The sequence below is a fragment of the Ips typographus genome, linkage group LG14, assembly GCF_016097725.1.
Source record: "Ips typographus isolate SLU linkage group LG14, UJ_Ityp_2.0, whole genome shotgun sequence".
Taxonomy (NCBI): Eukaryota; Metazoa; Arthropoda; class Insecta; order Coleoptera; family Curculionidae; genus Ips; species Ips typographus.
Genome location: NC_138435.1, coordinates 1,356,069 through 1,384,031, shown reverse-complemented (window position 1 = coordinate 1,384,031; position 27,963 = coordinate 1,356,069). Strand labels below are relative to the sequence as shown.

General features: G+C 35.4%; 3 protein-coding genes across 8 annotated transcripts in view; 2 read left to right on the top strand and 1 right to left on the bottom strand.

Moving 5' to 3' along the window:
* Window positions 1-89: 89 nt before the first annotated feature.
* Window positions 90-16,006, bottom strand: LOC145737946 (UDP-glucosyltransferase 2-like). Of its 2 annotated transcripts, XM_081992795.1 has the most exons (7): window positions 15,668-16,006; window positions 15,433-15,594; window positions 1,683-2,007; window positions 1,353-1,626; window positions 1,057-1,294; window positions 446-665; window positions 90-391 (listed from the first exon to the last, which is right to left on the bottom strand). In XM_081992795.1, exons 2-7 carry the CDS (start codon window positions 15,488-15,490, stop codon window positions 91-93), a joined length of 1,416 nt encoding a protein of 471 aa, XP_081848921.1. In that variant the 5' UTR covers window positions 15,491-15,594; window positions 15,668-16,006; the 3' UTR covers window position 90. The 2 variants fall into 2 exon arrangements, with proteins under 2 accessions (XP_081848921.1, XP_081848920.1); XM_081992794.1 differs by lacking the exons at window positions 15,433-15,594; window positions 15,668-16,006 and adding an exon at window positions 3,518-4,109.
* Window positions 7,221-27,771, top strand: LOC145737954 (protein Wnt-5b-like). 5 transcript variants are annotated; one of them, XM_081992808.1, is made up of 7 exons: window positions 7,221-7,415; window positions 10,903-11,024; window positions 17,270-17,511; window positions 21,291-21,471; window positions 23,026-23,137; window positions 23,609-23,711; window positions 27,380-27,771. In XM_081992808.1, the coding sequence occupies exons 2-7, from the start codon at window positions 10,903-10,905 to the stop codon at window positions 27,733-27,735; spliced, it is 1,116 nt and encodes a 371-aa protein (XP_081848934.1). In that variant the 5' UTR covers window positions 7,221-7,415; the 3' UTR covers window positions 27,736-27,771. The 5 variants fall into 5 exon arrangements, with proteins under 5 accessions (XP_081848934.1, XP_081848937.1, XP_081848938.1 ...); XM_081992811.1 differs by lacking the exons at window positions 7,221-7,415; window positions 10,903-11,024 and adding exons at window positions 16,545-16,707; window positions 16,760-17,056; XM_081992809.1 differs by lacking the exons at window positions 7,221-7,415; window positions 10,903-11,024 and adding exons at window positions 16,546-16,707; window positions 16,760-17,153.
* LOC145737938 (uncharacterized) overlaps window positions 22,923-27,963 on the top strand; it is a 116,405-nt gene continuing 111,364 nt past the window's right edge. The window contains exon 1 of the mRNA XM_081992777.1: window positions 22,923-22,940. The gene's annotated coding sequence lies outside the window, so the exon portion shown is untranslated. The remainder of the gene's footprint in view (window positions 22,941-27,963) is intronic.

Below are 27,963 nucleotides of genomic sequence, written 5' to 3'. Positions count from 1 at the left end.
TGTTCGAACGCCAACAGATGGCGCTTGCAGTTTATTCTACCGGGTTTTTTTGGTGTATTCAGGTATAGGGTGGACCACAAAAACTCAAATTTAATTGTTCTTCTTTTTAATTTTGGCACTTGCCCGGTTTTTGGATAATTTGACAGTTGATTTAAAAATAACGGTCAAAAGCACTAAAACCGCAAACAGCAAATTGACAGTTAGGAACAGCTGAATATCTACAGAGTGTGCAACGATTAACGGCTGGTTTCGTGTTGGTGGGGTTAGGAAATTGGCTCCCCCCGTAGCATTGTGACGTAAAACGTGCTCCACCCAGTATAACGCTTTTTGTAAGGGATGTTGCGGTTGGTCCCTGAATTTTCTGGCAAACTCTTCCATATTTTCCAAGTATCTGGAAACAGAAAAATGTAGTTTTTGTCCCAAAAAAACCTAAACTAAAACTCACATTGGATTCTTCAGAATGGTGTTCATGGCGTTCAGAATGTTCTCCTCAGTCAAATTGTGGTAGTCCAACTGCAATCCAAGATGGTGGTCGACGATGAATTTGACGTTTCTATGGTGTTCGTCGTAGACTGGAATACCCAGAATTGGGACACCATGGTAAATTGCTTCCTGGATGGTTAAACTACCTCCAGTGGTTATGAGTAGCTTGCAGTGCACGTGTCCTTTAAGGGCAAACAATTACTTAATTGCGCATGTACGGTTTGACTTAAAATAGCTGGAATTGTAAGGAATTTCATCCCCTCAGATTGATTTAAAGCTTTTTTGCCATTAAGGGAGATATTCCCAAAAAACTGAGTCAAAGCACAGAAAAGTGCTTTATAAAACTCCAAACAAGTTCAACCAATCATAACTAGATTATTTAAAAATAAATCAAAAAAATGTAAGAGAGGAAGTTGTAGGGAATTTTACCCTATACAAGATTGTATTCGGATAGTTTTGCCCCTAAGGGCTTCGTAAAGGAGATATTTCTTAAAAACTGCGTCAAAGCACACAAAAAATGCTGCAAAAACTGTTTTTCATTTTCAGTCAGTTTTAATGGTGTTTTTGGTTTACCTAAAACCTCATTCTGAGGCACCCACTTGTGGATCAGAATATTCGACGGTTGGTCATGGAAGGGATGATCCTCGTCATCGATATTATCCTTCCAAATTACAGTTTTTTGCACTAGTTTCCGGAAAGCGTTGGCAAAATTCAGTTTGGTCTCTTTACTAAAAATATTCTGTTGTACGTCAGTTCCAGTGCTGAAGAACACGATTCCTTGGTTAGCATTGTCGATAATACCCTGCAAAATCTACAAGAGAACAGTCAGTGAGTGGAGGAAGCTGTGTAGAAGGGAGAAATACACGAACCCCTGGCAAAGGTTCCATTTTTCTGATATGCAACCCACCAACTGGGATAACGTTGGGTGTGAGGGGTTTTGGTTGGTTTAGCAGTGGATATTCGTTGACGAAGAGGAGAGAAATAGATTTTTCCAGTTTCCCAAAACTGAAAGTGTCGTTCAGCACTCTTTCTGCCAGTTTTTCTAGTCTCCAAGTGTCTACAATGCTTTTGTACAGGATCTCCAAGCTGGTAAGGAAGAAGTTTTTTAGTCTGACCAAGAAGCTTGGTTGTTCCTCCAAAGGACTGGAATTTAACAAAATTTCATACAAGATCAACACTAGAAAACTTCGGGAACATACTCTAGAATTGTAGACACCCAAGGATAACCAGTTATCCCCATCATTTCTGCCAGAAATGGTGTTAGAGAAGATGGAGTAAAGGCGATAGTGTGGGGATGGTGGAATTTCTGGATTAAAGGATACAAACAAGGCCCAAAGGTGACATCCAGTAGCATTAGATCAAAAGTGACGTTTTCTGAATAGTTCCACAAAGTCTGGAAACCTTTAGAGTGGTAAGTTCGGTTGCAAATTGCATAATTGTATTGGTGGTTTAGTTGGATTTTCTGCCAAACATTGGAGGTTAAGTGTTCAGTTTTGTTGACTTTGTAGTGGGTCAAGAAGATTCCTGCAAATTCAGGCTGTTAAACGGTTGTGAAATTGAGTCTAGAAACTTCTAGAAACATTCCATTAACCCGAAGAGAATTCTGCACACCTACAATAATCTACTACTTCCCAAGTTAACTTACATTTTAGGTTTTCCAGCTTGTATTATGTGTTGAATAGTTGTAAAATAGAATCTAGAAGCTTCTAGAAGGATCGAGATAACCCACACAACGAATGATTGGGTGGATAGTTTATTCTAGGTTCTTCCATGGGTTAGATGGAACCTTCTAAAGTCTATTTCAAAACTGAATATTCTAAAATATGTGTTACAAGTTCTTACAAATGTAGAAAACTTAAATGAACTTTAAAAATTCCAAAAATCTTCTAGGGGTTATTTGCCTCTTTCTAGAAGCTTCTATTTAACAACTGTTGTCAGCATACAAGCTAGAAGACCCTGAGAAGCTAAAAGACTCAAAATAACTACAAAAATAGCACGTTTTATGCTTGAAAGCACTGTTTTATATGCCAACTGCATTCTAGAACCTTCTATAGATCAATTGGACACTACTAGAAGCTTCTAAGTTCTATTTTACAACTATCCAACACCTGGAAAACCCCAAAAAACTGAAGTTTACTGGGAAAGTAGTAGATTCTAAGATTGGTTGGATGTTTCTAGAAGCTTCTAGTTTCTATTTGATAACTGTTCAACATAGAGTGCAAGCTAGAAAAATTCTGAAAACTTAAGTTAACTTGAAAAGTAGTAGATTTCAGTGTTTGAGAGCTTCTACCTGTCCAGTGCATGTTATTTGACATTTTTAAGTTTTTCCAGCTTGTGTTATGTGTTGAATCGTTGTAAAATAGAATCTAGAAGCTTCTAGATAGCCCACAAAAGGTTATAGAATGAATTCATCATCATTTTACATTATTATACAGGGTGTCTTTTAATAGCAGTAAAAAAAATTTTACATTAATTCTCGCTATAAATAATATAAAAACCGTACTTCAAAAATACAGATTATTCATATTTTTTATTAATAATTGTTAGATCACGTGGTTTTAAAGGATAATTTAGCTAAACAGTCACGTGACCATTGTCAAAATCATAAATCTTTAAAACACTCTTTATATCGAATACTAAAAGAAAACGTTTTTGATTTTCCACACCTGTATATTCTACGAATATACTGTATATTCTGTATAAACTGTATATTCGTAGAATTCGTTTTGAAATAGACTTTAGAAGGTCCAAGCTAATCCATGGAAGGACCTAGAATAAACTATCCACTAACTAACACATCACAATCATTCGTTTTTCAACATTTTTAAATATTTCTAGCTAATATTCTAGGTTTGACAGCTGTCAAAAGTAACGCAAAATGTTCTAGAAGTGTCCAGTTAACCCATAGAAGATTCTAGAATAGATTATACAGGCAGAACAATCAATCTAACGTAGAATTATCCATTTTCTCACTAAACATAGCTTTTTCAACGTTTTCAGAGCATTTCGAGGTTTGACAGCTGTCAAATGTTACCTTCAAAAGTTACTGGGTGGTAGTTATCACTTTCTGCTATTGCTCGGGCAAATGATCCACCCATTGTAACGTTATGACCTTTTTGGACCAAAACTTGGGCTAATTCCCCAATCCATATTTGGTGGCTACGTCTGGCTGTTTCGTAGGCAATTAGAATGTTAGCCGAATAGGCTGTAGCCGCACAAAACAGCAATAAGTACAAACTGTTCATTATTCACCAATTAAACTCCAACTACTCTGTTTTCACTGTATTTTAAACTAACCTAATGGTAAATTAGGTTTTATCACTTTGACGGTGGATTAGGGGATTTGGTGATTATCGATTAGGTTTACGTGGTTGGCGTTGTAAGGCCGAAAGTTTGCTTTTTAATTACTCGGGATTACCTCGTGGACTACTTATTTTATATCGGTTAGGACTGATAAACAAATTTGACTCGTAAAGGATACAAATCCTAATACTGTGAATAAAAATGGTTGTTTTTCAGAATTTTTCTACCACGTGACAAGCTTTTTAAGTCCTCTTTTCTCGGTTTGAAAAACATTTTCAGACAGTTTAGGACTCTTTCTAAACAAGTTTAGTAACCACATTTGCCATTCAACCACTGGATTTACAGCAAAACCTGCAAGTTTCAACTTGATATCTCTGCTCGTTGTTGAGATACAGACAAAATACAGTGAACATCTAAAGCAATAAACCATTTAATCACTGCCTGCATAAATTAAAAAAAAAAAACAGCTAATTAGCTGTTTGTTTATCAGATTTGAATCGATAGACCAGCACATAAATACAGTGTGTCCCAAATTGGTTCTACCATGTATTGGGATCTCGGTAACCGAACCAATTTCGGACACACTGTATACTGTACAACTCCAAAACTGTAAATTATTTAACATTTATGTGTGACTTTATACCATATGAATCGTTTATACGATGTCGTAATTTGTGTAAGTTTTTCAAACAGGGAAAGCGTGATTTTAGAGTACGTTATGAATAAATTTTCATTTTAATTAATTTTACCTGCCTTAAAGTGTGGTGGGACGATTTAGTAAAGGTTATTATGCCTTTATGTTAATGGTAACGGAAGTGTTTCAACCTTTCTGTTTTCAGCTTAATTGTGCATTGAGTTTTCTTGGTAAAATCAAATTAATAATTAACGAATAAACAGTCAGTGAACATCATTATTTGGAGAGTATTGGACACCCTGTACAACATTTGTAGCATTAAAACTGATTCTACAGGGTGTCCCACTTAAGGGCCTTCCTAAGGAGTTACAAGGCCAAATATTGACTGGATGCACCAAACTTTTTTTATCAAGAGTTTGTCAGAAATGACGTCATAAGGACTGAAAATTGTCCGAAAAGTGTCCAATACAGTAAAAAAAGGTTTTTCTGTGTTAGAGTTGTCAAAATTGACTTTTTAGACATTTCTGGTGTCTTAAAGTAGTCAAACGACGTCACAGAGACTGTTTTCTCTAGAAATTGTCAGAATTGACGTCATAAAGACTGAAAAATGTCCGAAAATCGTCAAATACAGTCAATCACAGTTTTTCTGTTTTGGAGTTGTCAAAATTGACTTTTTAGGTATTTCTGCTGTCTTTAAGTAGTCAAACGACGTTACAGAGACTGTTTTCGTCAAGAATTTGTCAGAAATGACGTCATAAGGACTGAAAAATGTCCAAAAATCGTCAAATACAGTCAATCACAGTTTTTCTGGTTTGGAGTTTTGACTGAGCGTAGCTCTGTTATTTAAAGAGCTACAAAAAAGTGTAAATAATGAAAGTTGTAGGGAATTTCATCCTCTACAAGATTGTATTAAGGTGTTTTGTCCTTAAGGGTCTCTTTAAGGAGTTACAAGGCCAGAAGTAGAGTGCTTACTAGCAACAGACTTTTCTCTAAAAATTAATGAAATAACATTTTGTAAGCTCTTCCTCAATTAAATACTCTCCTTTCACCGTGACGTGATTTCTCTTGCTAATTGGCTCCAGAACTATTTTATTCGTCCTGCCATATGCTTAATAGTCATTCAGTGACTCAGATTTACTCAAGAAAATTAAAAATTATATTGAATTTGCGCCTTGCAAGCAAAGGGAAGTTGTTTGAAATATTCAAGATGGAATTGTCGGTAGTTGGTAATTATTTTCAGTTACACTGTACAATTTTGTATTGTTGGCTGACTGACTGCACAAAATGTACTGTTATTTGGATACCCTGTATTACTGTTAAAAACTGGCTACTTCAAGTGTAAACCTAGTCAAATTTATACACCCAAATATTTCCAAAACTGCAACAATAAAAAAGACAATCAACAATACATCATCATTAGAGTCACCCTGTATATTTTAATAACACATTCCTTATCCTATTTGCAGACATTTGTTTATTTCGTATCAGTCAGATATATGACGACGTTTGGTCGCGAGATATGATACAATTTAACACGTTCTAAAGCATACTTTGTAAACGTAGCCTCTTTTTGATCGTCCCTGGGTGTTGAAAGATCGCATTAATCGTTCATGATCTAGGTTTATCACGTGCTTTAGTTAAATTTAGATCAATTTTTTACTTCAATTATATACAGGTGTGGTAAATCCAAAACCGACCATAGGAAAACCGTGTAACTGACAGAGAAACGTAGATAATTGCATGTGTGGGACAAAGACAGAAAACGAAAAAAATACCAAGTAGGCCATATTTTCAGTACGTTGTTGCCAAAATCCAATACCGTCGACAAAATGTATTGGATTTTGGCAACAGCGTACTGAAAATATGGCCTACTTGATATCTTTTTTCGTTTTCTGTCTTTGTCCCACGCATGCAATTATCTACGTTTCTCTGTCAGTTACACGGTTTTCCTATGGTCGGTTTTGGACTGTTAAATACCTCACTTGTCAAAATCTTATTCGTAGACCTATAAACATTGTAGTTAATATACATTCTGCTCTGTTTGACAGCTAAACGTGACAAATGTCAAAATGTCACACTTAGAGGTATAAAATCCAACAAAAAGGCTTTATATTGATTTTACTAGTTTTCAAGAATGCACAATTTTATAGCTCTATGGGAAAAATTTTGACAATCAATTTATAAACCAATTAACCCAAGAACTGTCACAAAATCGCTCATAAAGGTGTAAAACACCACAAAATCGCTTTATACACTGATTCTGTCATTTCTCAAGTATGAGCTACACCTTGATAGGTTTATATAACAAATTTTGACAGTTGTCATCCAAACAAACTGTCAAAAACTTACTTATAGAGGTATACAATTAAATTCAAGGAATTATAGCTTGCTTTACATTTTTGTGACAGTTTAGTCTCTCAAAATTTGTTGGTTAAACGGCAGAGCTGTCAACCTCTGACTCATAAACGTATAAAGAACCATCAATTTGGCTACAATTTAAGCGCAATTGACAGCTCATTAGTTTGACTTCTGTCATACTAGCCGACTAGATGTATTGTCGTGGCGCTGTTGCCACAACTGTAAAAATGGTTGTTTTTTTCAAAGATAAAAACACCTTGTACGTGTACTATTGGATGAATGAGCCAATGGCGGAGAATTTTAGAATAAACTGCGACTAATCACAGCCCACTTCACCCCTTCCCTTCCCCCTTAAAATATGTGACATTATGACCGTATGACGGTTTCTCCCTCACTCTATTCCTTTCTTTCTTCTCAACCCATTCTGCACTTTGAAATTTCAGTCTTTGGCGGCTGTTCACGTGATTAAGAAGCGACTCGAGCTTTCAAAACGAGTCTCGTGGGACCATGTCTGGCGATTACGGAGGCCAGTACGATTTTCTCGCGTCCTTTATGGGCGATTAAATGTGTTTTTTGTTGGTTTTTTGACTGTTTTTGGGTGGATTTATTTTATTCATGGATTAATGAAGCAGCGAAAGTAAGTAAAACACTAAACAATTGAGTTTTCTCTCAAAAAAACTTGAAGATTACTGTAATCATAATTCAGACAATCTCTTTTATACCCTTTAATCAAGGTTTTCTTTAAAAATCCTGAAATTGTACTAAACAATTCAATCTTTTAATGCTGTACATCCAGTGAAAAAGCATGAAAAATGCTACAAAACAGTGGTAAAATGGTAGTGGAACTTGGTTGCGTTTTTGAGATATTTCTATTGAAACTTTTATATTACAAAATAGCATTTTTTTCTAAAATCTTAATGTCACAACAATTCGTGTACTACCACATAATAATCGAACGAAAATCACGATAATACAGGTTTAAAAGCGTGATCTTGTAAATTTAGCAACAAGCACAAGTTCCATGAGACTTTCCTTATTGTGTGCAAATTTCTGAGATTTTTCGTCTATTTCCTATTCCCACCCAATTTGTGCCAAAATAATGAGGTTATAGAATCACAAAAACTGACAATCAACATGATCAACGATTCACTCACTTTAAACGAGAGAAACGCACCTAGATGATGGATTACTTGTAACTTAATACAAAGTGCGTTTTGACGACTTTATATTTGAAAACAAATTTACATTCAAATTGCTTTTTCTTGCATCACCCTGTATGTGGTGGGTTTAAACAGTTAAACGATTCACACACTCTTCTGCATGCACTTAAATCTGTTTGCTTTTATAATTATTGTCCTGTTTACCTTTCAACGGATTTGTTTGCGTTTCCTTGCCATTAATTTGAAACTAATATTGATTGAGCTTCTGTCAAGTGTCAAAACTGTCAAATTCGACAACCCACCTGTCGAAACTACGTCAAACGTAAATCAAATTTACTGAAAAAATTATTGGAAAAATCTGATGGAGACAAGTCTGGTGGTCAAAGAGGCCAATTAGCTCAACTTATTAAGGTTTTGGAAAATGTCTGTCATTTTTTTGTAATTTGTGACTAAATTGCAACAATAAAAATAAAAAAAATTAGTAACACCCCTAACAAACCGCCAATAAAATTACTTTTTGTGGTTCTGAACCAAATGAAACCAAAGACGAACACTTTGATCATTTTCGAGTGACAGTGGTACTTTTAGTACTAAAATCAGCCTGAAAAAACGCCAGTAATTCACCATGACGACCTTAATTTGCTCCAAAGAGGGCGCTTTACACAAAGATGATGAGGCAAAAACGAGCACGTGTAATTACCGGCGGCAATAAAAGACATTAGCGGCCATTTTTGTCTTTTTTTTCAGGCCTATAATTTAATACGCATTTGCTTGTGATTTAATCGTGTAATGTGGGAAAATTGTGCTGTTCTTTGAATCTTTTGGAAAAACCTTATGCAGAGAAAATAAGTTACTGGAAACGAACAAATAGTAATTTCTAGTGCAGTAATGAAAACAAACAAGTAATTTGCTACATTTGTGAGTAATTTAAACATCCAGTGTAGTCCTACAAATTGCATTACAAGTTGTTTATCACAATTTGAGGTGGCAAAAGTGTGTTGTTCTTTGGTTTTCTTAAAAAAACTTTATGCAGAGAAAATAAGTTACTGGAAACGAACAAATAGTAATTTCTAGTGCAGTAATGAAAAAAACAAGTAATTTACTACATTTGTAAGTAATTTGAACATCCAGTGTAGTCCCACAAATTGCATTGCTAGTTTATCACAATTTGAGGTGGCAAAAGTGTGTTGTTCTTTGGATCTCCTGGAAAAACCTTATGCAGAGAAAATAAGTTACTGGAAACGAACAAATTTCTAGTGCAGTAATGAAAACAAAAACAAGTAATTTGCTACATTTGTGAGTAATTTGAACGTCTTGAAGGTTATTTCGCGTTGTGGCTACTTCAGTTCAGTTACTTAGTACACAAATATTGAGGTTATGTCACACAACAGTAAAACACTGTTTGGTTGACTTGTCTAGTGGCTTTTCAGTGCAAAATAACAAAAAAGGCACTTAACAAGACAACATTTCTCTTATAATTATCGTTAAACGAACCATTAAAACATTCCCTTGTAGTAGTTTAATGAGACTTATTTGGACCTGTTTTGTACACACTTTTGTATACGATTTGCGTTTCTATAGAAAATTAGAGAGAAGACGTCTTCAGTTTGATTAATAATAATGTAAACAAACAGCAATTCCGAGACTTTCAAATATTAATAATAATCGTCCTTATAACTTTGTTATTTCACTGATTTATTTGTTGATGATTGTTATTCCGCTTCCCTGATAATGGAAAAATGCCTGAAATTAAACTTTTTAGAGGAAGAGAATAGAATAGAGGAGGGTGAAACGTCCAGTTTTGTGCCAGTTGATTTAAATATAGCCAACTGGCCTTAGGGTTCACCCGATTTAAATCCATTCGATTTTTTTTTTGAACTGAAACCAAGTCAAGCGAAGTAAACTGCGGTTTTTCAAGCCATTCGATCTGTTTGGATCGTTTCTCTCTCAGGCAGGCAAAATCAATATTGCCTCGATTGATTATTATTTATTAAAGGTCGATCAGACTGAGATGGATAATATAATGAAGTGGAAATTGTTATTTATTGCATAGAAGTTGTAATGGGGCTCCATACTAATGGAAATTATTATTTACGCTTGTCAATTTGATTGAGATTGGTCGGTTGATGTGCTGACAGGCCGCAAATAACGCTTTTTCGCTCTTGCAAATGCAAATACCGTTACCATCGTTTGAACGGCTACCACAAACTCAATTTTCGTCTGATTGAGTTGATTTTTGCAGAAAGTAAACCTGTTTTATTGCACTTTAACACAGAATTTTTTCACATTTTTTCCTCTTTCAGTTTACAAGATTTTTGGAATTAACCATGTCTTGGGTTAGGGTGAGAATCAGCACTTGTTTAGTTCTGCTCGAATTGCTTGAAATCCTTGTAAAAGCAGTGTTGCCATATTAAACTCAAAATTATTCAAAATAACCGACTATATGACTTGTTTATCCTAGTGAATGCATTTTATTGTGATTTCAAACTGACAACGCTGCAAAAGCCACTTTTAGGTTTAAACAACACATCTTTTGTACTGCTAGAATTGCCTCAAAACCTTGTAAAAGCAGTGTTGCCATATTGAACCTGAAAAATGTTAGTTTTGTTGTGTAGAGAGATCCTTGAAGGCCTTACAAAGGCAGTGTTGCCACATTGAACTAAAAATTATTCAAAATAACCGACTTTTTTAACTTGTTGAGAGCACTGTGCTTTTAAACTGGCAAGAAATTTCTCTGTTGGCAACCAAAAGTCTTTGTTTTGTACCATACAAAGTTGCCTTAAGGCAGTGTTGCCACATTCAACTGAAAATAATTCAAAATAACCGACTTTTTGGGTCTGTTTACTCTATTTTTGACGCGTTGCTTCTGCAAAGCGTTTTTATCAGTTTTGACCCTAAATTTTTAGCTTATTTCAGGATTTTTACGTCCAAACACTCTGTATAATCAAATTTCTGTAATTTCAGATGCGGTTCAAAGACAAATTTCGAAGAAACCCATCCGCCATGCTACAGTTGGTACTGTTAAGCGTCATCACCATTAACGTATCAAGTGGGGCGAAACGACCTTTTGTGAATGGTACTTGGATGTAAGTAGTACCCGATGCATTAAAATCTATTGAAATTATTTAGAAAAAAAACTAGCACCATCAACGTATCAATACGTACGAGAGAAAGTTGAAATTTATAGTCTTCCAACAGGAGTTTTTTTCTATTTAAAAGTCGCAGTTTATAGTGACTTGTATCACTCTATTTAATTAAATAAAGTACCGTGCGGTGCCGTTGGTTCCTTGAAGCGGTTCTCGATCGAGGAAATTGCGGGAAAATCGCCCCAATCAGGATGGTTTACTTTACTAATTGTTGTTCAGACGAAATAACTCAAAAAAAAAACGTCAATCGGACTTAAATCAGGGATGTAGTAGCCCAAAATGTGCATCCATGGAAATGAAATAAGTTTACAGTTCTAAAAGCTGAAATTGCAAAATACACGTCACGTGACTTGATATTTCAATTTTTGAGCTTGCAACACTGTAAAGTCCAGTTTACATCTGTCAAAATTAGTCACGTGAACTTCAAAACGCAATTTAAACCTTGAAAAATTGGTAAATTAAATTTAGACAGTTGTAAAAACTTTAATTGCAAAATACACGTCACGTGACTTGATATTTCAATTTTTGAGATGGCAACACTGTAAAGTCCAGTTGACATCTGTCAAAATTAGTCACGTGACCTGTAAAACGCAGTTTAAACCTTGAAAAATTGGTAAACTAAATTTAGACAGTTGTAAAAACTTAAATTACAAAATACACGTCACGTGACGTTGATTATGCAATTCTGAAATTGCAACACTGTAAAGTCCAATTGACATCTGTCAAAATTAGTCACGTGACCTTTAAAACGCAGTTTAAACTATAACAATTTGGTAAATTGAATTTAGACTATTTTAGACAGTTGTAAAAGCTGAAATTGCAAGAGACACATCACGTGACTTTGATTATGCAATTTTAGAGCTTGCAACATTGTAATAGCCAGTTGACACCAGTCAAAAACCGTCACGTGACTTTTAAAATGTAGTTTAAACGCTGATCGTTTGGTAAATTAAGTTTAGACAGTTGTAAAAGCTGAAATTGTAAAATACACGTCACGTGACGTTGATGATGCAATTTTAAGCTTGCAATACTGTCAAAACTCACTGACACTTGTCAAAAACAGTCACGTGACTTGAAAATGTAATTTAAACGTTGAAAATTTGGTAAGTACTGAACTGGACCGTTGACAACGAAAAGTTATGTTTAACAACATTTTTAAAGTTCTTCTAAAAGTACCGTTTCTACTTCGAAGCGACTATCGAAATGTAGAGAAACCAAACAGAGAGGAAAAACCAATCAAGATAATTTACCCGACTAATTGGTTATTGATTGTAAACTGCCGGAAGTTAGCTCCAGCATAAAAAACCGGTCCTAAACGTTAACCAGATCGGAATGAAACTGATACTAGAAACATTCAATGCGCATTATCAGGGAAACGATCGTTGAACGTGCACGGAAGAAGATTTAAGATGTGTAAAATAATACTGTTTTGATCGTGCGATAAAAGCTTAAAAGCGCACGTGGGTTGTTTTCAGTACAACCGAGCGTTTAAACCTTTAAATGATAATTTTTTGCTCTTCCTAACCATCTAAATCAGCTCAAATTGTTTGTCTACTAGACCCTTCAACTGTCAGACACCAAATTTGACATTCAATTTGGAACATTTTCGCTTTCATGCAATTTTTTTGACATTCAGATTGTTTTTCCACCACTAACATGATAAACATATCATTATTGACCGATTAGTAACTTGAGAAATTCGTTTTCTCTACCCAAAACGAAAAAAATACCAAGTAGGCCATATTTTCAGTACGCTGTTGCTAAAATCCAATACATTTTGTCGACGGTATTGGATTTTGGCAACAGCGTACTGAAAATATGGCCTACTTGGTATTTTTTTCGTTTTCTGTCTTTGTCCCACGCATGCAAATATCTACGTTTCTCTGTCAGTTACACGGTTTTCCTAGGGTCGGTTTTGGATTCACCACACCTGTATACTATTATTTGTATATAAATATATTTTTTTTATGTAATGTTTCTCAGAAAGTATACGCTTTACACTTTTTTAAAGTCAATAATTAAGACTAAACTGGTACGTTTAAATCAGATTTAAAAGTAATCGGATCATTGTATCACCCTGTATATAAATTGATCATAAATTTCGATTTGCGGCAACATAAGTTGCTTATTAAAGATAAAACGAAGAAAGATTTATATCTTTTTATAAGATTGGAGCGATAATAAAGAGAATGGAGGTTATTAACGATTTACCCAATTAAAGCCTGGTTGCCTACATTCCTGTTGTGGTTTTTTTCTGGTAAATTGCACTGAAAATGTTATTTATCAATTTTCTAGTAATTTATTGTTTGGTTAGGTTGACCTAATAAATGTCTTGACAGGAAAAAATACAAAAATAATTTCTGTAATTAAATCAGGTTTACGAGCAATTTGGGAGCTTTTAATTGGTCCAAATCGACCATTAAAAATTCGTACCTAATTTTTTTTGTGGTTTTTACCATCGACAGGTGGACACTTTATCGCATACATTAATGGTGTTTCGGGTTAATTTTCACTTCCCGTGCAGAATTACTCAATAGGTGCACGTGTGGTCGTTAATTGCAAAAAAAGTGGTTGAGACATAAAAAACATTAAGATGGATTTAATAAGGTCGATTTTGGGTTCATGTAAATTAGCGTCGAAACGGGATTTACTACATTAAACGCGTGTTATACCCAATTCAAAAATGAGCCTTAAGAATATCAGTGCACTGTTTTGTTTCAACTTGAAAAAGTTCCTTATTTAACTGACAAGGTATGGACTTTTATATGTCAATGGATTGCCAATGAAATGGGCTTTCTAACCATATATAAACACATGGAAATTAGTTAGTTAGTTTGGCCGCTAGAGGACTTCAAGTTGTCTGTCTTTTTTATGCATTCTGTGAAGTTTGAAGAGTTTGATCCTAAACAATTACTTTATTTGACAGACAAGGTATGGACTTTTTTATGTCAATGGATGGCTTTCTAACCATAGACCAACAGGGCGTTTATCTGATAGAGTTGGCAGGCCTATTTTACCATTTAAAACGGATTAAATATTAACTTTCCTAAGACATACACAGATCTTTCAGTTAGATTATTTCCATATAAATACTCTATAAAGCTTACAAACTGATTTTAGATTATCGTGTTTAATGTATAGTTTTTTTGTAGTAGAAAAAAAACCGTTTTGCTGTCTCTCTCTGGGATGAAGTTCATTCTTAACGGTTTTAGTGGAATAGTATAGTAAAAACCAAATAAAATTGCTCTGACATCACGTTAGATTTACCAGTTTCTTTACTGGAGTTAAATTACTGTGGCAAACACTATTGTGACGTCATTCCACTGTTGTTTGACTGTTACTGTACAAGTGTTTTTCCTGCTCATACAATTAATTTGTCAGGTACAATACAAACGAAAAGCTCTCCCAAATTACAAAAAAATCATTTATAACCAGTTTTAAGGCCAGATTTATGCCTGTGTCAAAAAAGCTAAAAGTTAACAGTTAATCGCATTTTTCTTATGAAATATTGTACATTTTCCGACCAGTTTACTGTGTCTGCCATTGATAACACTCACACACCCTTTATAATGAGTAATTGCGCTTTTTTTTTAAAAAAACACATCAAAAAGTACCGCACACATAAGAAAACATTGGAATTATGCACTTAAAGCACAAATATAATAAACTCACGGCCAAAGCGTATTTTATATCCTTTTATCGGCTCCTTTCAAGTTTTTAATAAGTAGTTTGCTTTGAAATCTGCCTTCGATTTAAAACAACGATGGTTTTATGGGGCCGGATGCTTTTCTGTTCATGGTAATTCAATAGCAATCGAATTTCATACAGTCTGAATGGATTCCCAGATACAGATTAAATGAATGAAACCAGCCAAAATGAGCCAATGAAATGGGCTTTCTAACCATATTTATGAAATTTAGTTGATTGGTTAGGTAGTTTGGCCGCTAGAGGGCGTCAAAGTTCCTTCACCATAAAATCACATATTTTTTGACACAGCTTGCTTTGACCCTAAATGACTCCCTTATTTGACAAGATACGTCCAAAATGTCATAGAAAACAAAAGATAGAGCAGCTTTCAAGCTTTCTCCACGTGATTGATTACACCATTTGGCCGCTAGAATGTATAGATCTAATTACTATACTTCACCTAGGACCAAATGGAAAGTCCTGTTTTTGCAATTCATATAATTCAGAGTAACTTTTCATTAAAAAAAGTATTTAACAGTAGCACCATCTGATTCTAGCCTTATACTCAGAGAAGATATGGCAAAATTTATAAGGGCTAATTTTTCAAAATAATGATCGAATTTACTTATTAAGTAACATAGTTATATCTTTCTAATGTTACCTGAAATTTGTTTTTTCAACACTCTGCATATGGATTTTGACCATACCATTATAACCATTGCTTCAAACACCTTTTGTTCAGTCAGAGTCTTTTACAGCAGTTGATAATGGGACCCTTTCAAAGAATGATAACCAAACTCCAGATTAGGCTCCAGAAATGTACCTGAAACATAACCTATTTAGTATTAGCAGCTCATTAATACCTCTACCAGAGTCTTTTTTATAATATTAGGCACCTTGTCAGTTTCTGCTAAATACACCTTTACTCTATATCCATGTTTCTTCGAGAACCACTGGCTTGAATAAACTTGGTTTTTGTAGTGTTCTTGTAAAAACTCTTCTTGGGAGTAAGTAAATATATGAGCTGTTTCATTGTGACAGTGTTTTCTATTAGAAAAGGCATTCTTTTCTGTTCCACAAACTCTAGTTCCTTCCAGAATGTTTCACTGGGCCCCTTGATAGTTGTAAAGTGTATTAAAAAGGTGGCATTTTCAAAACTCTCCTCCCGAAACACACACACACACATTATCTATCTAGTATCCCAGTAGTCACATCGAAATACGTTAAAATATTGTAAAATTTACATAAAAAATAAATCATTTCGCTTTGTTTACTATTAATTTGCCAACAATGGCGGCCGATTTTCCGAGGAGCCTTGTCGTCCTGATTCATTGCCGACGTGACTAGATGACGTCAAAATTTCTATCGCGCTCGGAACGCATGTAATAGACAAGAAAGGCAAATGATGACGTAACCGCGACGGGAAAAAAATGGACCATAGTTAATTAGCAAAAATCATCAAATTTCATGTTTTAGGAAGTGAGATTTTACAAAGTTGCGCCTGCTAATCTACCGTTCAATACTCTGCACGATCCTTTCATAGTTCCTCAAATATATTTGTAGCATAACTCAAAAACGGTAAAGCTGGATTCATAGTTCTAATTCCGCAAGAAGTAAGCGGCACGCAGCAAGCAGTAACTTTTTCCCCAAATGTTTCAATTTATAGTTAGAAGTCTAGTCGCTTCCACATTAGTAAACTGACAGACTACAGATTATTTGACAGTTAATTTTTTTGTTTACAATATAAATTGGGTTAGGATTTTTTATTTCTATTCTATTCATTGAATGTTTGTTGAATTTTACGAAAAATGGATTTTGTCGATGACTGACCAAGTGAAAACCAGAAAAGATCGGATACTTAACAAATGACAATTCGAAAACCCACGAATGGGTGAAAAACAGGCAGACGACGATGCACGAAGCAGTAAGAAGCAAGGTAAGAACTGCTTACTTCTTGCGGATTTCAAACTATGAATTCAGCTTAACAGATACAAAAACAAAGCAAAAGAGACCTAAAAGTTTCTAAATTCAGCAAAGAAGTAGACTGGGATGTTGTTTAACTTCAGTGGTGCACCCTAACAAAGTTTGGTGGGGGAAAAAGAGGATTTGCGTTCAGTTGTAGTGGTGAAACACCAGTGACCATAGTATTGCAACCTGCCGGAGTCTATAAGTGTTGTATATGGTGAATGTGTTCAAAGTGGTTTCGATAAAACGGAACCACACGGAGCAAGCCGCCGGGTGGTACCGAGAACGACGGCATTAATCGCATAACGATTGCATCGCCGGTAAATACGCAAAAATTACGTACTTTAACGCCAAAAACATAAATTTCAAACTTAATTGCACGACGCTGTACAGGAAATTGGCTACTAAAAGTTTGAGGTTAGAGTGATAAAATTTAATTAACGTATTTTTACCAAGAAAATCGAAATGATACCAAGTTTATATTGAAATTATTTTTTTAAGAATAGTTTAGACATTTAGGAATTTTTTTTCAGACGAATGGGCTTAATTATCGACGAAATGATGCAAAACGACAACGGGCCACCGTCGTGCAAATCCTTGCCAGGACTCAGTCCTGGACAGTCTAGACTATGCCAGCTCTACTTGGATCACATGAATTCAGTGGCTTTAGGGGCAAAACAGTCCCTGAACGAGTGCAAACACCAGTTCGAGAACAGACGATGGAACTGTTCCATTTTGGACGATATCAACGTATTTGGCCCAATGATTACTATTGGTAAGCAAACAAAATCTAATGCACTAATCAATCAACGATTATGGAAACGTATTCCGTAAATTTTGAAGGAAATTGTACACTTTCAGTCTGTTTTTGAGAGTAAATACGATGGGAAGATGGGAACGTTTATTCTACCTGCTATTACACGGTGTATTAAACCGCTTAAAAACACCGTTTTTGAGATAATTACTGACAGATACTACCTGCAGCAATCATGCAGATATAATTCTTAACCAGCTGGCATTAAACGCTGTTAGGATTATCGGGCAATCATTTTTTGTTTCATAAAAATGCTGTGTACCCAGTGTCCCAAAAATAGACCAGGCATGAGCCAAGACAGGAAACGTTTAAAGTGTCATAACTCGAGTATTTTTTCGCTTTTAGTCCCGCAAAAAAAAACGTCGTGATAGCTCTTGAAATCCTCTATCCAACCATACCAAACACTAAAGGATTCAACGAAAGATTGATACAGGGGTAGCTCAAAACCTAACTTAGTAAGAGGCTGGAAATAGTCGATTTCCAGTTCAATACTCTCCCAGAACAAGTGACTTGAGTAGAGGGTTGTATAATTAAGGGACTGCACAAAGGGAGTACAATACAAAAAGCCCTATAATCGTGTTATTAGCGTGAAGCGTGTGTACCGGTGGTCGTTATTATGCAAATTCGGTGCGAAAGTGTAGAAGGGGATTTAGAGCTTAATTTTATTGTGATAAATGGCTTCGTGTACGCATATTGCGGATTAAAACAGTCCCCAAAAAAGCTAACAGCAATATTTCATAAGTTCTAAAGCAGGTTTTACACCGCGCTTTGATGTCAAAGTAATTCATGACGTGGCAGAGGGAGCACAGCCAGAGTAAACAGAATTCACTTTATTGAACTGACTTTTCAACTGACAACTTTTATAACTACTAATCAACAAAAAAAGCATTCATCAGGTGCAGATGCAAAGCCAACAAGTAGTAAAAAAAGACCCCTAAAAATGGCATTTTTTCAATTTTTAAATGATTGTAGTCTCTTAGAGATTTCACTAAAACGCCATTAGAAAGAGGATAAAAAATACTACAAAATGAGCCAAACTGGCCTCTCTAGCTTCATGTTACGGAGATATTTGATGTCAAAAAATAGTAAAAAAAGATCTCTAATATCCCCCCATTCTTTCAATTTTTTTTTACACTGTTTGGACGCTAGAGGGCGTCAAATTTCCTTGTCCATTCCATACACATTGTTTTGACCCTAAATTACTCCTTTATTTGACAAGATACGTCAAAATGTCATAGAAAACAAAAGATAGTGCAGATTACAATCTTTCCAAAAATATCCCCACATGAGTTGATTGGTCATACCGTTTGGCCTATAGAGGGCGTCAAAGTTGCTTCAGCATAAAATCACTAATTTTTAGACACCCGCTGATTTCACCCTAATTTACTCCCTTACTTGACAAGATACGTCAAAATGTCGTAGAAAACAAAAGATAGAGTAGATTTCAAGGTTTCTAAAAATTACCCCACATGAGTTGATTGGTCATACTGTTTGGCCTCTAGAGGGTGTCAAAGTTGCTTCACCATAAAATCACAAATTTTTAGACACCCGCTGATTTCACCCTAATTTACTCCCTTACTTGACAAGATACGTCAAAATGTCATAGAAAACAAAAGATAGAGTAGATTTCAAGGTTTCTAAAAATAACCCCACATGAGTTGATTGATAACACCGTTTGGTCTCTAGAGGGCGTCAAAGTTGCTTCTCCATAAAATCACTAATTTTTAGACAACCGCTGATTTCACCCTAATTTACTCCCTTACTTGACAAGATACGTCAAAATGTCATAGAAAACAAAAGATAGAGTAGATTTCAAGCTTTCTAAAAATATCCCCACATGAGTTGATTGATCATACCGTTTGGCCTCTAGAGGGCGTCAAAGTTGCTTCACCATAAAATCACATATAATCATATCACACATATTGTAAATATTTTTTGGTCAGATTTCATGTATCTCTTAATCCGGCCAAGTTTCTGGCAGAGAAATGGTTAAAATGTTAACTTAGGTTAGGTTAGGTCTAACTATGTTAGTTTTTGAGATATCAAAAAACCGACTGCACCAGCATCTTTTCCGGGAAATTCTAACATAAAATGACACCGAGACGTCAACTGTAACTTGACAAATAAAAAAGTTGTATTTTTTGACAGTTCCAGGCCGCCATTTTGAATTTTCTGTCAAAATATTGACTTGCACCTCATTTTAAAGGAAATTTCACGTAGTTTCAAGAAATGACAGACAAAATGGCGTCCCAAGCCGCCATTTTGAATTTTCTGTCAAAATATTGACTTGCACCTCATTTTAAAGGAAATTTCACGTAGTTTCAAGAAATGACAAACAAAATGGCGTCCCAGGCCGCCATTTTGAATTTTCTGTCAAAATATTGACTTGCACCTCATTTTAAAGGAAATTTCACGTAGTTTCAAGAAATGACACACAAAATGGCGTCCCAAGCCGCCATTTTGAATTTTCTGTCAAAATATTGACTTGCACCTCATTTTAAAGGAAATTTCACGTAGTTCCAAGAAATGACAGACAAATTGGCGTCCCAGGCCGCCATTTTGAATTTTCTGTCAAAATATTGACTTGCACCTCGTTTTAAAGGAAATTTCACGTAGTTTCAAGAAATGACACACAAAATGGCGTCCCAAGCCGCCATTTTGAATTTTCTGCCCAAATATTGACTTGCACCTAGTAGTTTCCAATTTATTTGAATTAAAACTTTTGGTGTAAAACCTGCAAGCCAACCATTAGGGTGTACGGTAAGCTTTAGCCGAACGAAAACGGTTTCTTCTGATTGGTAGGCTGGTTATTGTCGGATTATCGCTGCAAGTGTTTTGATATACCAATTTCCTGATGGGATCGCCGATCGTTTACCGTTTTCTATTGTATCCTAACCTGGCCATGAACGATTTCATGGTTTGCTTTAATCGTGCGTGGATCGCCGGCTTTACAGTACCAAATTAAGGTGGGATATACTGCGAGTCAAACAAAATTGCCGTGACATCACAAATGTTACATTAAAACTCTCCTAAACGCCTCATTTAGATTCAATTGTTTTAGTTTGACCAGTCACGGACAGTAATTGACAACCTAAAGACACAACGACAACTTCTAACTATAATTTGACAGTTTCGGTACATTTTAAGTCAATTGTGACAACTTAAAGACAGTTTAGTTGTAATTTTCATTGATTATGCCTCCCAATAGCAGTAAAATACTTTCTAACCTAAGTTTGATTGATTTGAAATTAAAAACAAATTATTTATGCTAATTTTGACAACTTTAAGACCCTAAGACAACTTAAAAACTTATTTGACAATTTTAGGACATTTAGTGACAACTACAAGACACCACAAGACAGTAGAGTTGTTTATTTCATTGATCAAGACACTTTCTAAACCAAACTTGGGTGTTTGCAATTTGAACGTACTCATGACACTTTTGACATTGTCCTGTCAATTTTAGAACGTTAAAAAGACTTGTTAAGTCAATTTTTAAAACTTTGAGACACTAAAACAACCTCTAGACACAATAAGCAGACTTCTGACACTACTTTGACATTTTTTTAGTCATTGAGACTGGTATTGTAAGTGTGTTCTACAGAAAATTGACATTTGAGAGATATTTTTTTGCTGACTAGCTGTATTACTCTTTTTAGTTATTTTTCTGTCTGTCAGTATTTTTCTGACAGTCAACTGAACTTGATTTAACAAGTGACAGGTGACATTTCTTTTGACAGCTAGCCGGGAGACGGCGTTTGCGCACGCGTTGGCCGCTGCCGGTGTGTCACACGCCATTTCCAGGGCCTGTCGCGATGGACAGCTTACGTCATGCGGCTGTTCTAGAATGGAACGACCCAAGGACCTAAAAAAGGAATGGGTATGGGGCGGATGCGGCGATAATCTAGAATATGGCTACAAGTAGGTAAATAGTTACTAGAAGCAACTTGGAAAATTCGTATCTTCTAAACTAGTAAAAGGAGAATTATGGTTTTTTTGTGTGGTTATAGTCAAGGATCTTGGCAGAGTACCAAAAGTTTTTTTATTAAAATCAGTTTACCATCTGGGCCGTAATCAGCAAAAAACTGCCTGAATGTTCTGGAGGCCCAGACACAATTGCTCAGCCATTTTTTTTTCACACTTTTTTGTTTGCTAACACGCAATCCACTTAAGTACGCTAATTGCTATCACCATAAACTGAAATTGGACTAATTGCCCATTATAAGAGCAAATCGCTTAAAGCGCTTAAAAAGCGTGCTTTACTGCTTAAAACCATAATTACGCACTTTATTACCATGATTTATTATTTACCACCGTTCGGGCATAAGTAGGTTATTATCGATATTATTTAATGAAAAAAACTGGTTTAGAAAGGTTAGGGAAAGCCTTTATAAGGTCCGTAAATCACGTGGTACATTAACAATTTTGACCTTTTGTGCTACGTTGCTTAAGCGCTGAAAGATGTTTTAAATGGACCGTTCAGTACTCCGCACGACCCTATTCTATCCCTAATTTTAAAACCTCACAAGTGTACCTTAATATGTTAGTTTGGCAACGTTGTAGCCGAAAAACATTCTAATGTGCTTGTTTCCTCAATGAACGAACACAATGGGTGATAAATTGAATTTTGACGCTGCTAGGTAAGGTAATGATGTTACTTAACGACTTTATGGTGTAAGTAGTAGAAATTCTAACCATTTAAACTAGAACTAGAAGATTTATAAATGCATTGTATTATTTAAATGATAGTTTTTTTCTGAGATATTGTAACTGTTTATGTAAATTTTGGTTACTTGGAGACAGTAACGTTCCATTAAGCTACAAACTTATTTTTATAGTACCATAGCTTTCTAATTGTCAAATAACGGAGTTATGCACTCGTTTCGTTTTTTAAAACAGTTTTGAGGGAATAAGGAAAAAATTTCGAATCAATCAGTACATTAATACAGGACCGTAATGGATAAAAAATATACAGGTGTGGTAAATCCAAAACCGACCATAGGAAAACCGTGTAACTGACAGAGAAACGTAGATAATTGCATGCGCGGGACAAAGACAGAAAACGAAAAAAATATCAAGTAGGCCATATTTTCAGCGCGCTGTTGCCAAAATCCAGCACCGTCGACAAAATTAATTTTGTTCTTGGATTATTATTTTGGATATTTGAAATAGCTTTTAATCAAATGTCAAATTTTGTGTCTTCATGGCCTCCTATTTAAAATCTAGATTTATAATGTTTTCCATGGAATAATCCAAGAACAAAATTAATTTTGTCGACGGTGCTGGATTTTGGCAATAGCGCGCTGAAAATATGGCCTACTTGATATTTTTTTCGTTTTCTGTCTTTGTCCCGCGCATGCAATTATCTACGTTTCTCTGTCAGTTACACGGTTTTCCTATGGTCGGTTTTGGATTTACCACACTTGTATACATTCCATTAAGCAACTAACCTATTGTTTCTTTCTTTTGTTATAGATTTACACAAAACTTTATCGATGTACGAGAAAAGGAGAGAAAATTCAAACGAGGAACCCGAGAACAGGGCCGGATTCTGATGAATTTGCATAACAACGAAGCAGGACGAAGGGTAAGAGCAAACAAGTGAATTTTGTTCGTGTTATATACCCTGTATTTTCTTCAATTCAATCTCCATGTATACGGGGTGTCCCAATTAAAAAAAAGTTAGTCCTACTGCAATTTTCGTACTTATTTTCGGACACTCTGTATATGTGCAATAGTGGAATTTAGGCTCAATGTAGGTTAGGTTAGGCAAAACAATGATTTAAATCAATTGGGTTCGTTTCAGGCTGATTTTGAAACTGTTACACTTCAATGAATTGAACTGTCAATCACTTAATAATAATTATCGCTTGACTGTACATACAAGAAAAATGATACAGGGTGATCTAGTCATCAAGTTTACCCAACCAAATCGATAATGTGAAATTTGTCGCAGTTTTGTAGTAAATATTGTTATTTTTGATAAAATAACAAGGGGGATGATTTTTGATACTTTCATGGGATTTAACTGAATTCTAAAATTGTTACAATGTTGCAGGCAGTCATTAAGAAGTCTAAAGTGACTTGCAAATGTCACGGAGTGTCCGGTTCGTGCTCTTTGATCACTTGTTGGCAACAATTGGCCAATTTCAGAGAAATAGGTGAGTTTATTGACTTTTTTTAGCAAAAAATACGGATTTTGATGATTTTTGCTTGTGCTAAAAAATTAGCAGGGCCGTAATTGGCAAAAGTGTAACTATAAGTTTGATTAACTTTGTAGCTCTCTAGCGGCCAAACTTATGACCCAATCTACTAATATTTTATAAGGTTAGAAAGCTCGTTTCATTGGCTATCCATTGACATATAAAAGTTCATATCTTGACAGTCAAATAAGACAATTATTCAGGTCCAAACGAAACAGTGCACAAAAATTGAACACGAAACTTTGAAGCCCTCTAGCGGCCAAACTATTGAACCAATCATCTAATGTTTTATATGGTTAGAAAGCTCGTTTCATTGGCTATCCATTGACATATAAAAGTTCATACCTTGATAGTCAAATAAGACAGTTATTCAGGTTCAAACGAAACAGTGCACAAAAATTGAACACGAAACTTTGAAGCCCTCTAGCGGCCAAACTATTGAACCAATCATCTAATGTTTTATAAGGTTAGAAAGCTCGTTTCATTGGCTATCCATTGACATATAAAAGTTCATACCTTGATAGTCAAATAAGACAGTTATTCAGGTTCAAACGAAACATTGCACAAAAATTGAACACGAAACTTTGAAGCCCTCTAGCGGTCAAACTATTGAACCAATCATCTAATGTTTTATATGGTTAGAAAGCTCGTTTCATTGGCTATCCATTGACATATAAAAGTTCATACCTTGATAGTCAAATAAGACAGTTATTCAGGTTCAAACGAAACAGTGCACAAAAATTGAACACGAAACTTTGAAGCCATCTAGCTGCCAAACTATTGAACCAATCATCTAATGTTTTATATGGTTAGAAAGCTCGTTTCATTGGCTATCCATTGACATATAAAAGTTCTACCTTGACAGTCAAATAAGACAGTTATTCAGGTTCAAACAAAACAGTGCACAAAAATTGAACACGAAATTTTGAAGCCCTCTAGCGGCCAAACTATTGAGCCAATCATCTAATGTTTTATAAGGTTAGAAAGCTCGTTTCATTGGCTATCCATTGACATATAAAAGTTCATACCTTGATAGTCAAATAAGACAGTTATTCAGGTTCAAACGAAACATTGCACAAAAATTGAACACGAAACTTTGAAGCCCTCTAGCGGTCAAACTATTGAACCAATCATCTAATGTTTTATATGGTTAGAAAGCTCGTTTCATTGCCTATCCATCGACATATAAAAGTGCATACCCTAACCGTAAAATAAAGCAGTTTCTGAGGTTTAAAGGACGCGTGGGTATTTTGTGCGAAAAAAATTACCATCGTGTGGGGCCTGGTGACAACGACGGTTTATCAATACAGTCAACCATGCGTGACTTGGCCTTCACTTCATTCATCACGATGTGCGCAATTTGTCTGGTCCATCGCTTGTTGATGCTAATCGTGGCCATGTTACAGCGTGTGCCAAATAAAATTTAGTTTCTGTTGATTCCTGATGACGGCTGATGCTCGTAACGTTGTCCCGCGTAATTGATTGTTTCCGTTAATGTCTTCTTCCTTTTGTCAGGAGAAAAAAAGTAGTATTTTGTAATGTATAAGGGTAAGGACATATTGCTGAATATTACAAAGTTGTCAATATCTTAAAAACGGTGGGTTGTATCGAAAATCACCTAACTTGGGAAAAGTTGCCTAGAGAACAAAAAAAAAAATTACGAGGAAATTTGAAATTTCTTCATCATGGCGAGCGTGGGCAAAGTTAATAATATACGAGAATCACGCAATAAATCTCCTAATAAGTGGTATTGTGTGTAAACAACCATTACACATCCTGTAATATTATAAATGGTCCTTCGAACAAATGTTCCTGTAGTGTAAGCGTTCTTTGTGTTAGCGTCAAGGGTGGTCCCCCCTGTATATTACCCTCGTAACGAGGATTAGCCTACTGTAAGTGTTGCTTTAAAACGGTTTTAAAAGCCGTTTAATGCTGACAATGCCGGCATACTATCAAATATTTGACTGGGCGGCATCCAATCAAAGGCATCACCTGCCTGTCTATCGGTTTTGCTCAAATATTTGAACAAATTTATGATTTCAGACCTTTAATGTTTGACTTTTCAATGAGGAATAGTTTTGATTTAACGGAAAAAACAACAACTTACCGCAAACATGGTCCTTCGAGCCAATATAGGCAACTTTCTCATACAAAAGTCAAAACAATTTATGCGGTTTATCTCCGCCCAATAGCTTTAAATAATAAAATCCGGCACGCATATAGTTAGTTCGTCCCATAATAATGACATAATTACACTTTGCCGGATTATTGCGTTTATTTTTCCCCCTTGAAAGACGATCCTACATGAACATATACATAAATATTCACACCCTATAATTTGCCTGCATCGGATGCACCCACAACGAATTATCATTGAATGGATCGAGAGTGATTAATCGTTGCTGTATTAAACGAAAAATAGTCTTAAATTGTTTTTTTTAATTGCAAATTTGAAAAAGCTAGGTTAAGTCTTCCACATAAACAAACTTTTGACCAGAACTCCAGAACGGTTAAAGTCAAAAAATGTGAAACTTGGTCACGTGACTGTACAGGCTACTAGGCAGCTTTTACCAAGTTAGAGAATCTTCAATTCAGTCCATCGTTTTTGAGATATGGACTGAAGATTGTTGCTCTTTTTGCAGCAACAATGACCCAGAACCCAAAAACGACTAATAAAATGTCAAATTTTTGTTTAAGCGCCAGTTTCCTCATTCTCAGGATCTATTCTCTACTTTTCAACATCATTCCGATCAACATTATCATATTTCACTAAAACTGATGTTAATTGACCCATTGTCCCACAATGACAATTTGAATTATGCTTAAACCTGATTGGATAATGTGACACTCTGCTTGACGAAGGAAAACGAATTGATAATTTAAATTCATGGCAAATTTAGATTAACCTATTATGCCCGACAAAAATGTACGCGGACGATACAGCATACCATGGAGAAACAGCATGAAATTTAATTCTCAGCCTAAGGCTAAGAGTGTTTAATTTGTGGGTTTTTTTTTGGTAAATAAACACTGGTTAAGCCACCTAAGGCCTGGTTCACAAAGAGAAATAGGTATAACTGTAATGGTCTAGGTAAAATAACGATATTTATCATAACCATTAATTCCTTAGGGCATTTTCAGTCAGTTGGGACAATACAGTTTAATCTGAAATTACGTTATTTCCACAACAAGACTATTTGTAGCTTGAAATCGTAAAAAAATCTTGAAGAATATTTGACTAAAAACAACTTGAAAACCAATTTGTGTTTTAGTTGTCACACTCTGTATATGGCATCTTTTCTTATCCTTTTTGTCTTCTTTTTTTAGTTCAACCTAAGCCAGCTCTTTTAATTAGTATACTTACTTTTGGAATTTTCACCTTGTTAATTAGTTTTTCTGTCCTTTACTGGGTTTGTCAGTTTGATTTACTTTCTTCTGTTCTTTCTCTGTTTTAAGCCGTTTTGTAGCTCACTGTCCTCCTTTGTTGCTGCTTATTCTATCCTTTTCTAGTTTTTCTGTTCGTGCAATTTTCAATGGTAGGTCACTTTAGAAATTAACTAAATTGTATAAAAATTGATATCCATCAAAAAAGCAATTTTTTTTAAATTTTTTACTATGATTTTCAGGCGACTACCTTCGAGACAAGTACGATGGCGCAACAGAAGTGCGCGTGAACAAACGGGGCCGGCTTCAGCTCAAAGATCCAAAAATCAACGTTCCCACGGCCTACGATCTGGTCTATTTGGAGGAATCGCCGGATTATTGCGTCAGAAATGACGTCACCGGCAGTTTAGGCACCCAAGGCCGGCCCTGTAATCGCACAAGCGCAGACGTGGACGGATGCAACATTCTGTGTTGTGGGCGTGGCTACAATACCGTCAAAACTGTCATAAAAGAACGCTGTCAATGTAAATTCAAGTGGTGTTGCGAGGTGCAGTGTAAAACGTGCGTCAAATCGATGGACGCACATACTTGCAAATAAACTGATTCAAGATTAAAAACGACATTTTCTAAGTCACGTGACTGTTTTTTTGACACCTGTCAACTTGCTTTTACGCTGTTAGAGCAGATTTCATATTTTGTGACACAAACTGCTTTGACCCTAAATTACTCCCTTATTTGACCAGTTACGTTAAAATGTCATAGAAAACAAAAGATAGAGCAGATTTCAAGCTTTCCAAAAATATCCCCAGATGAGTGGATTAATCAC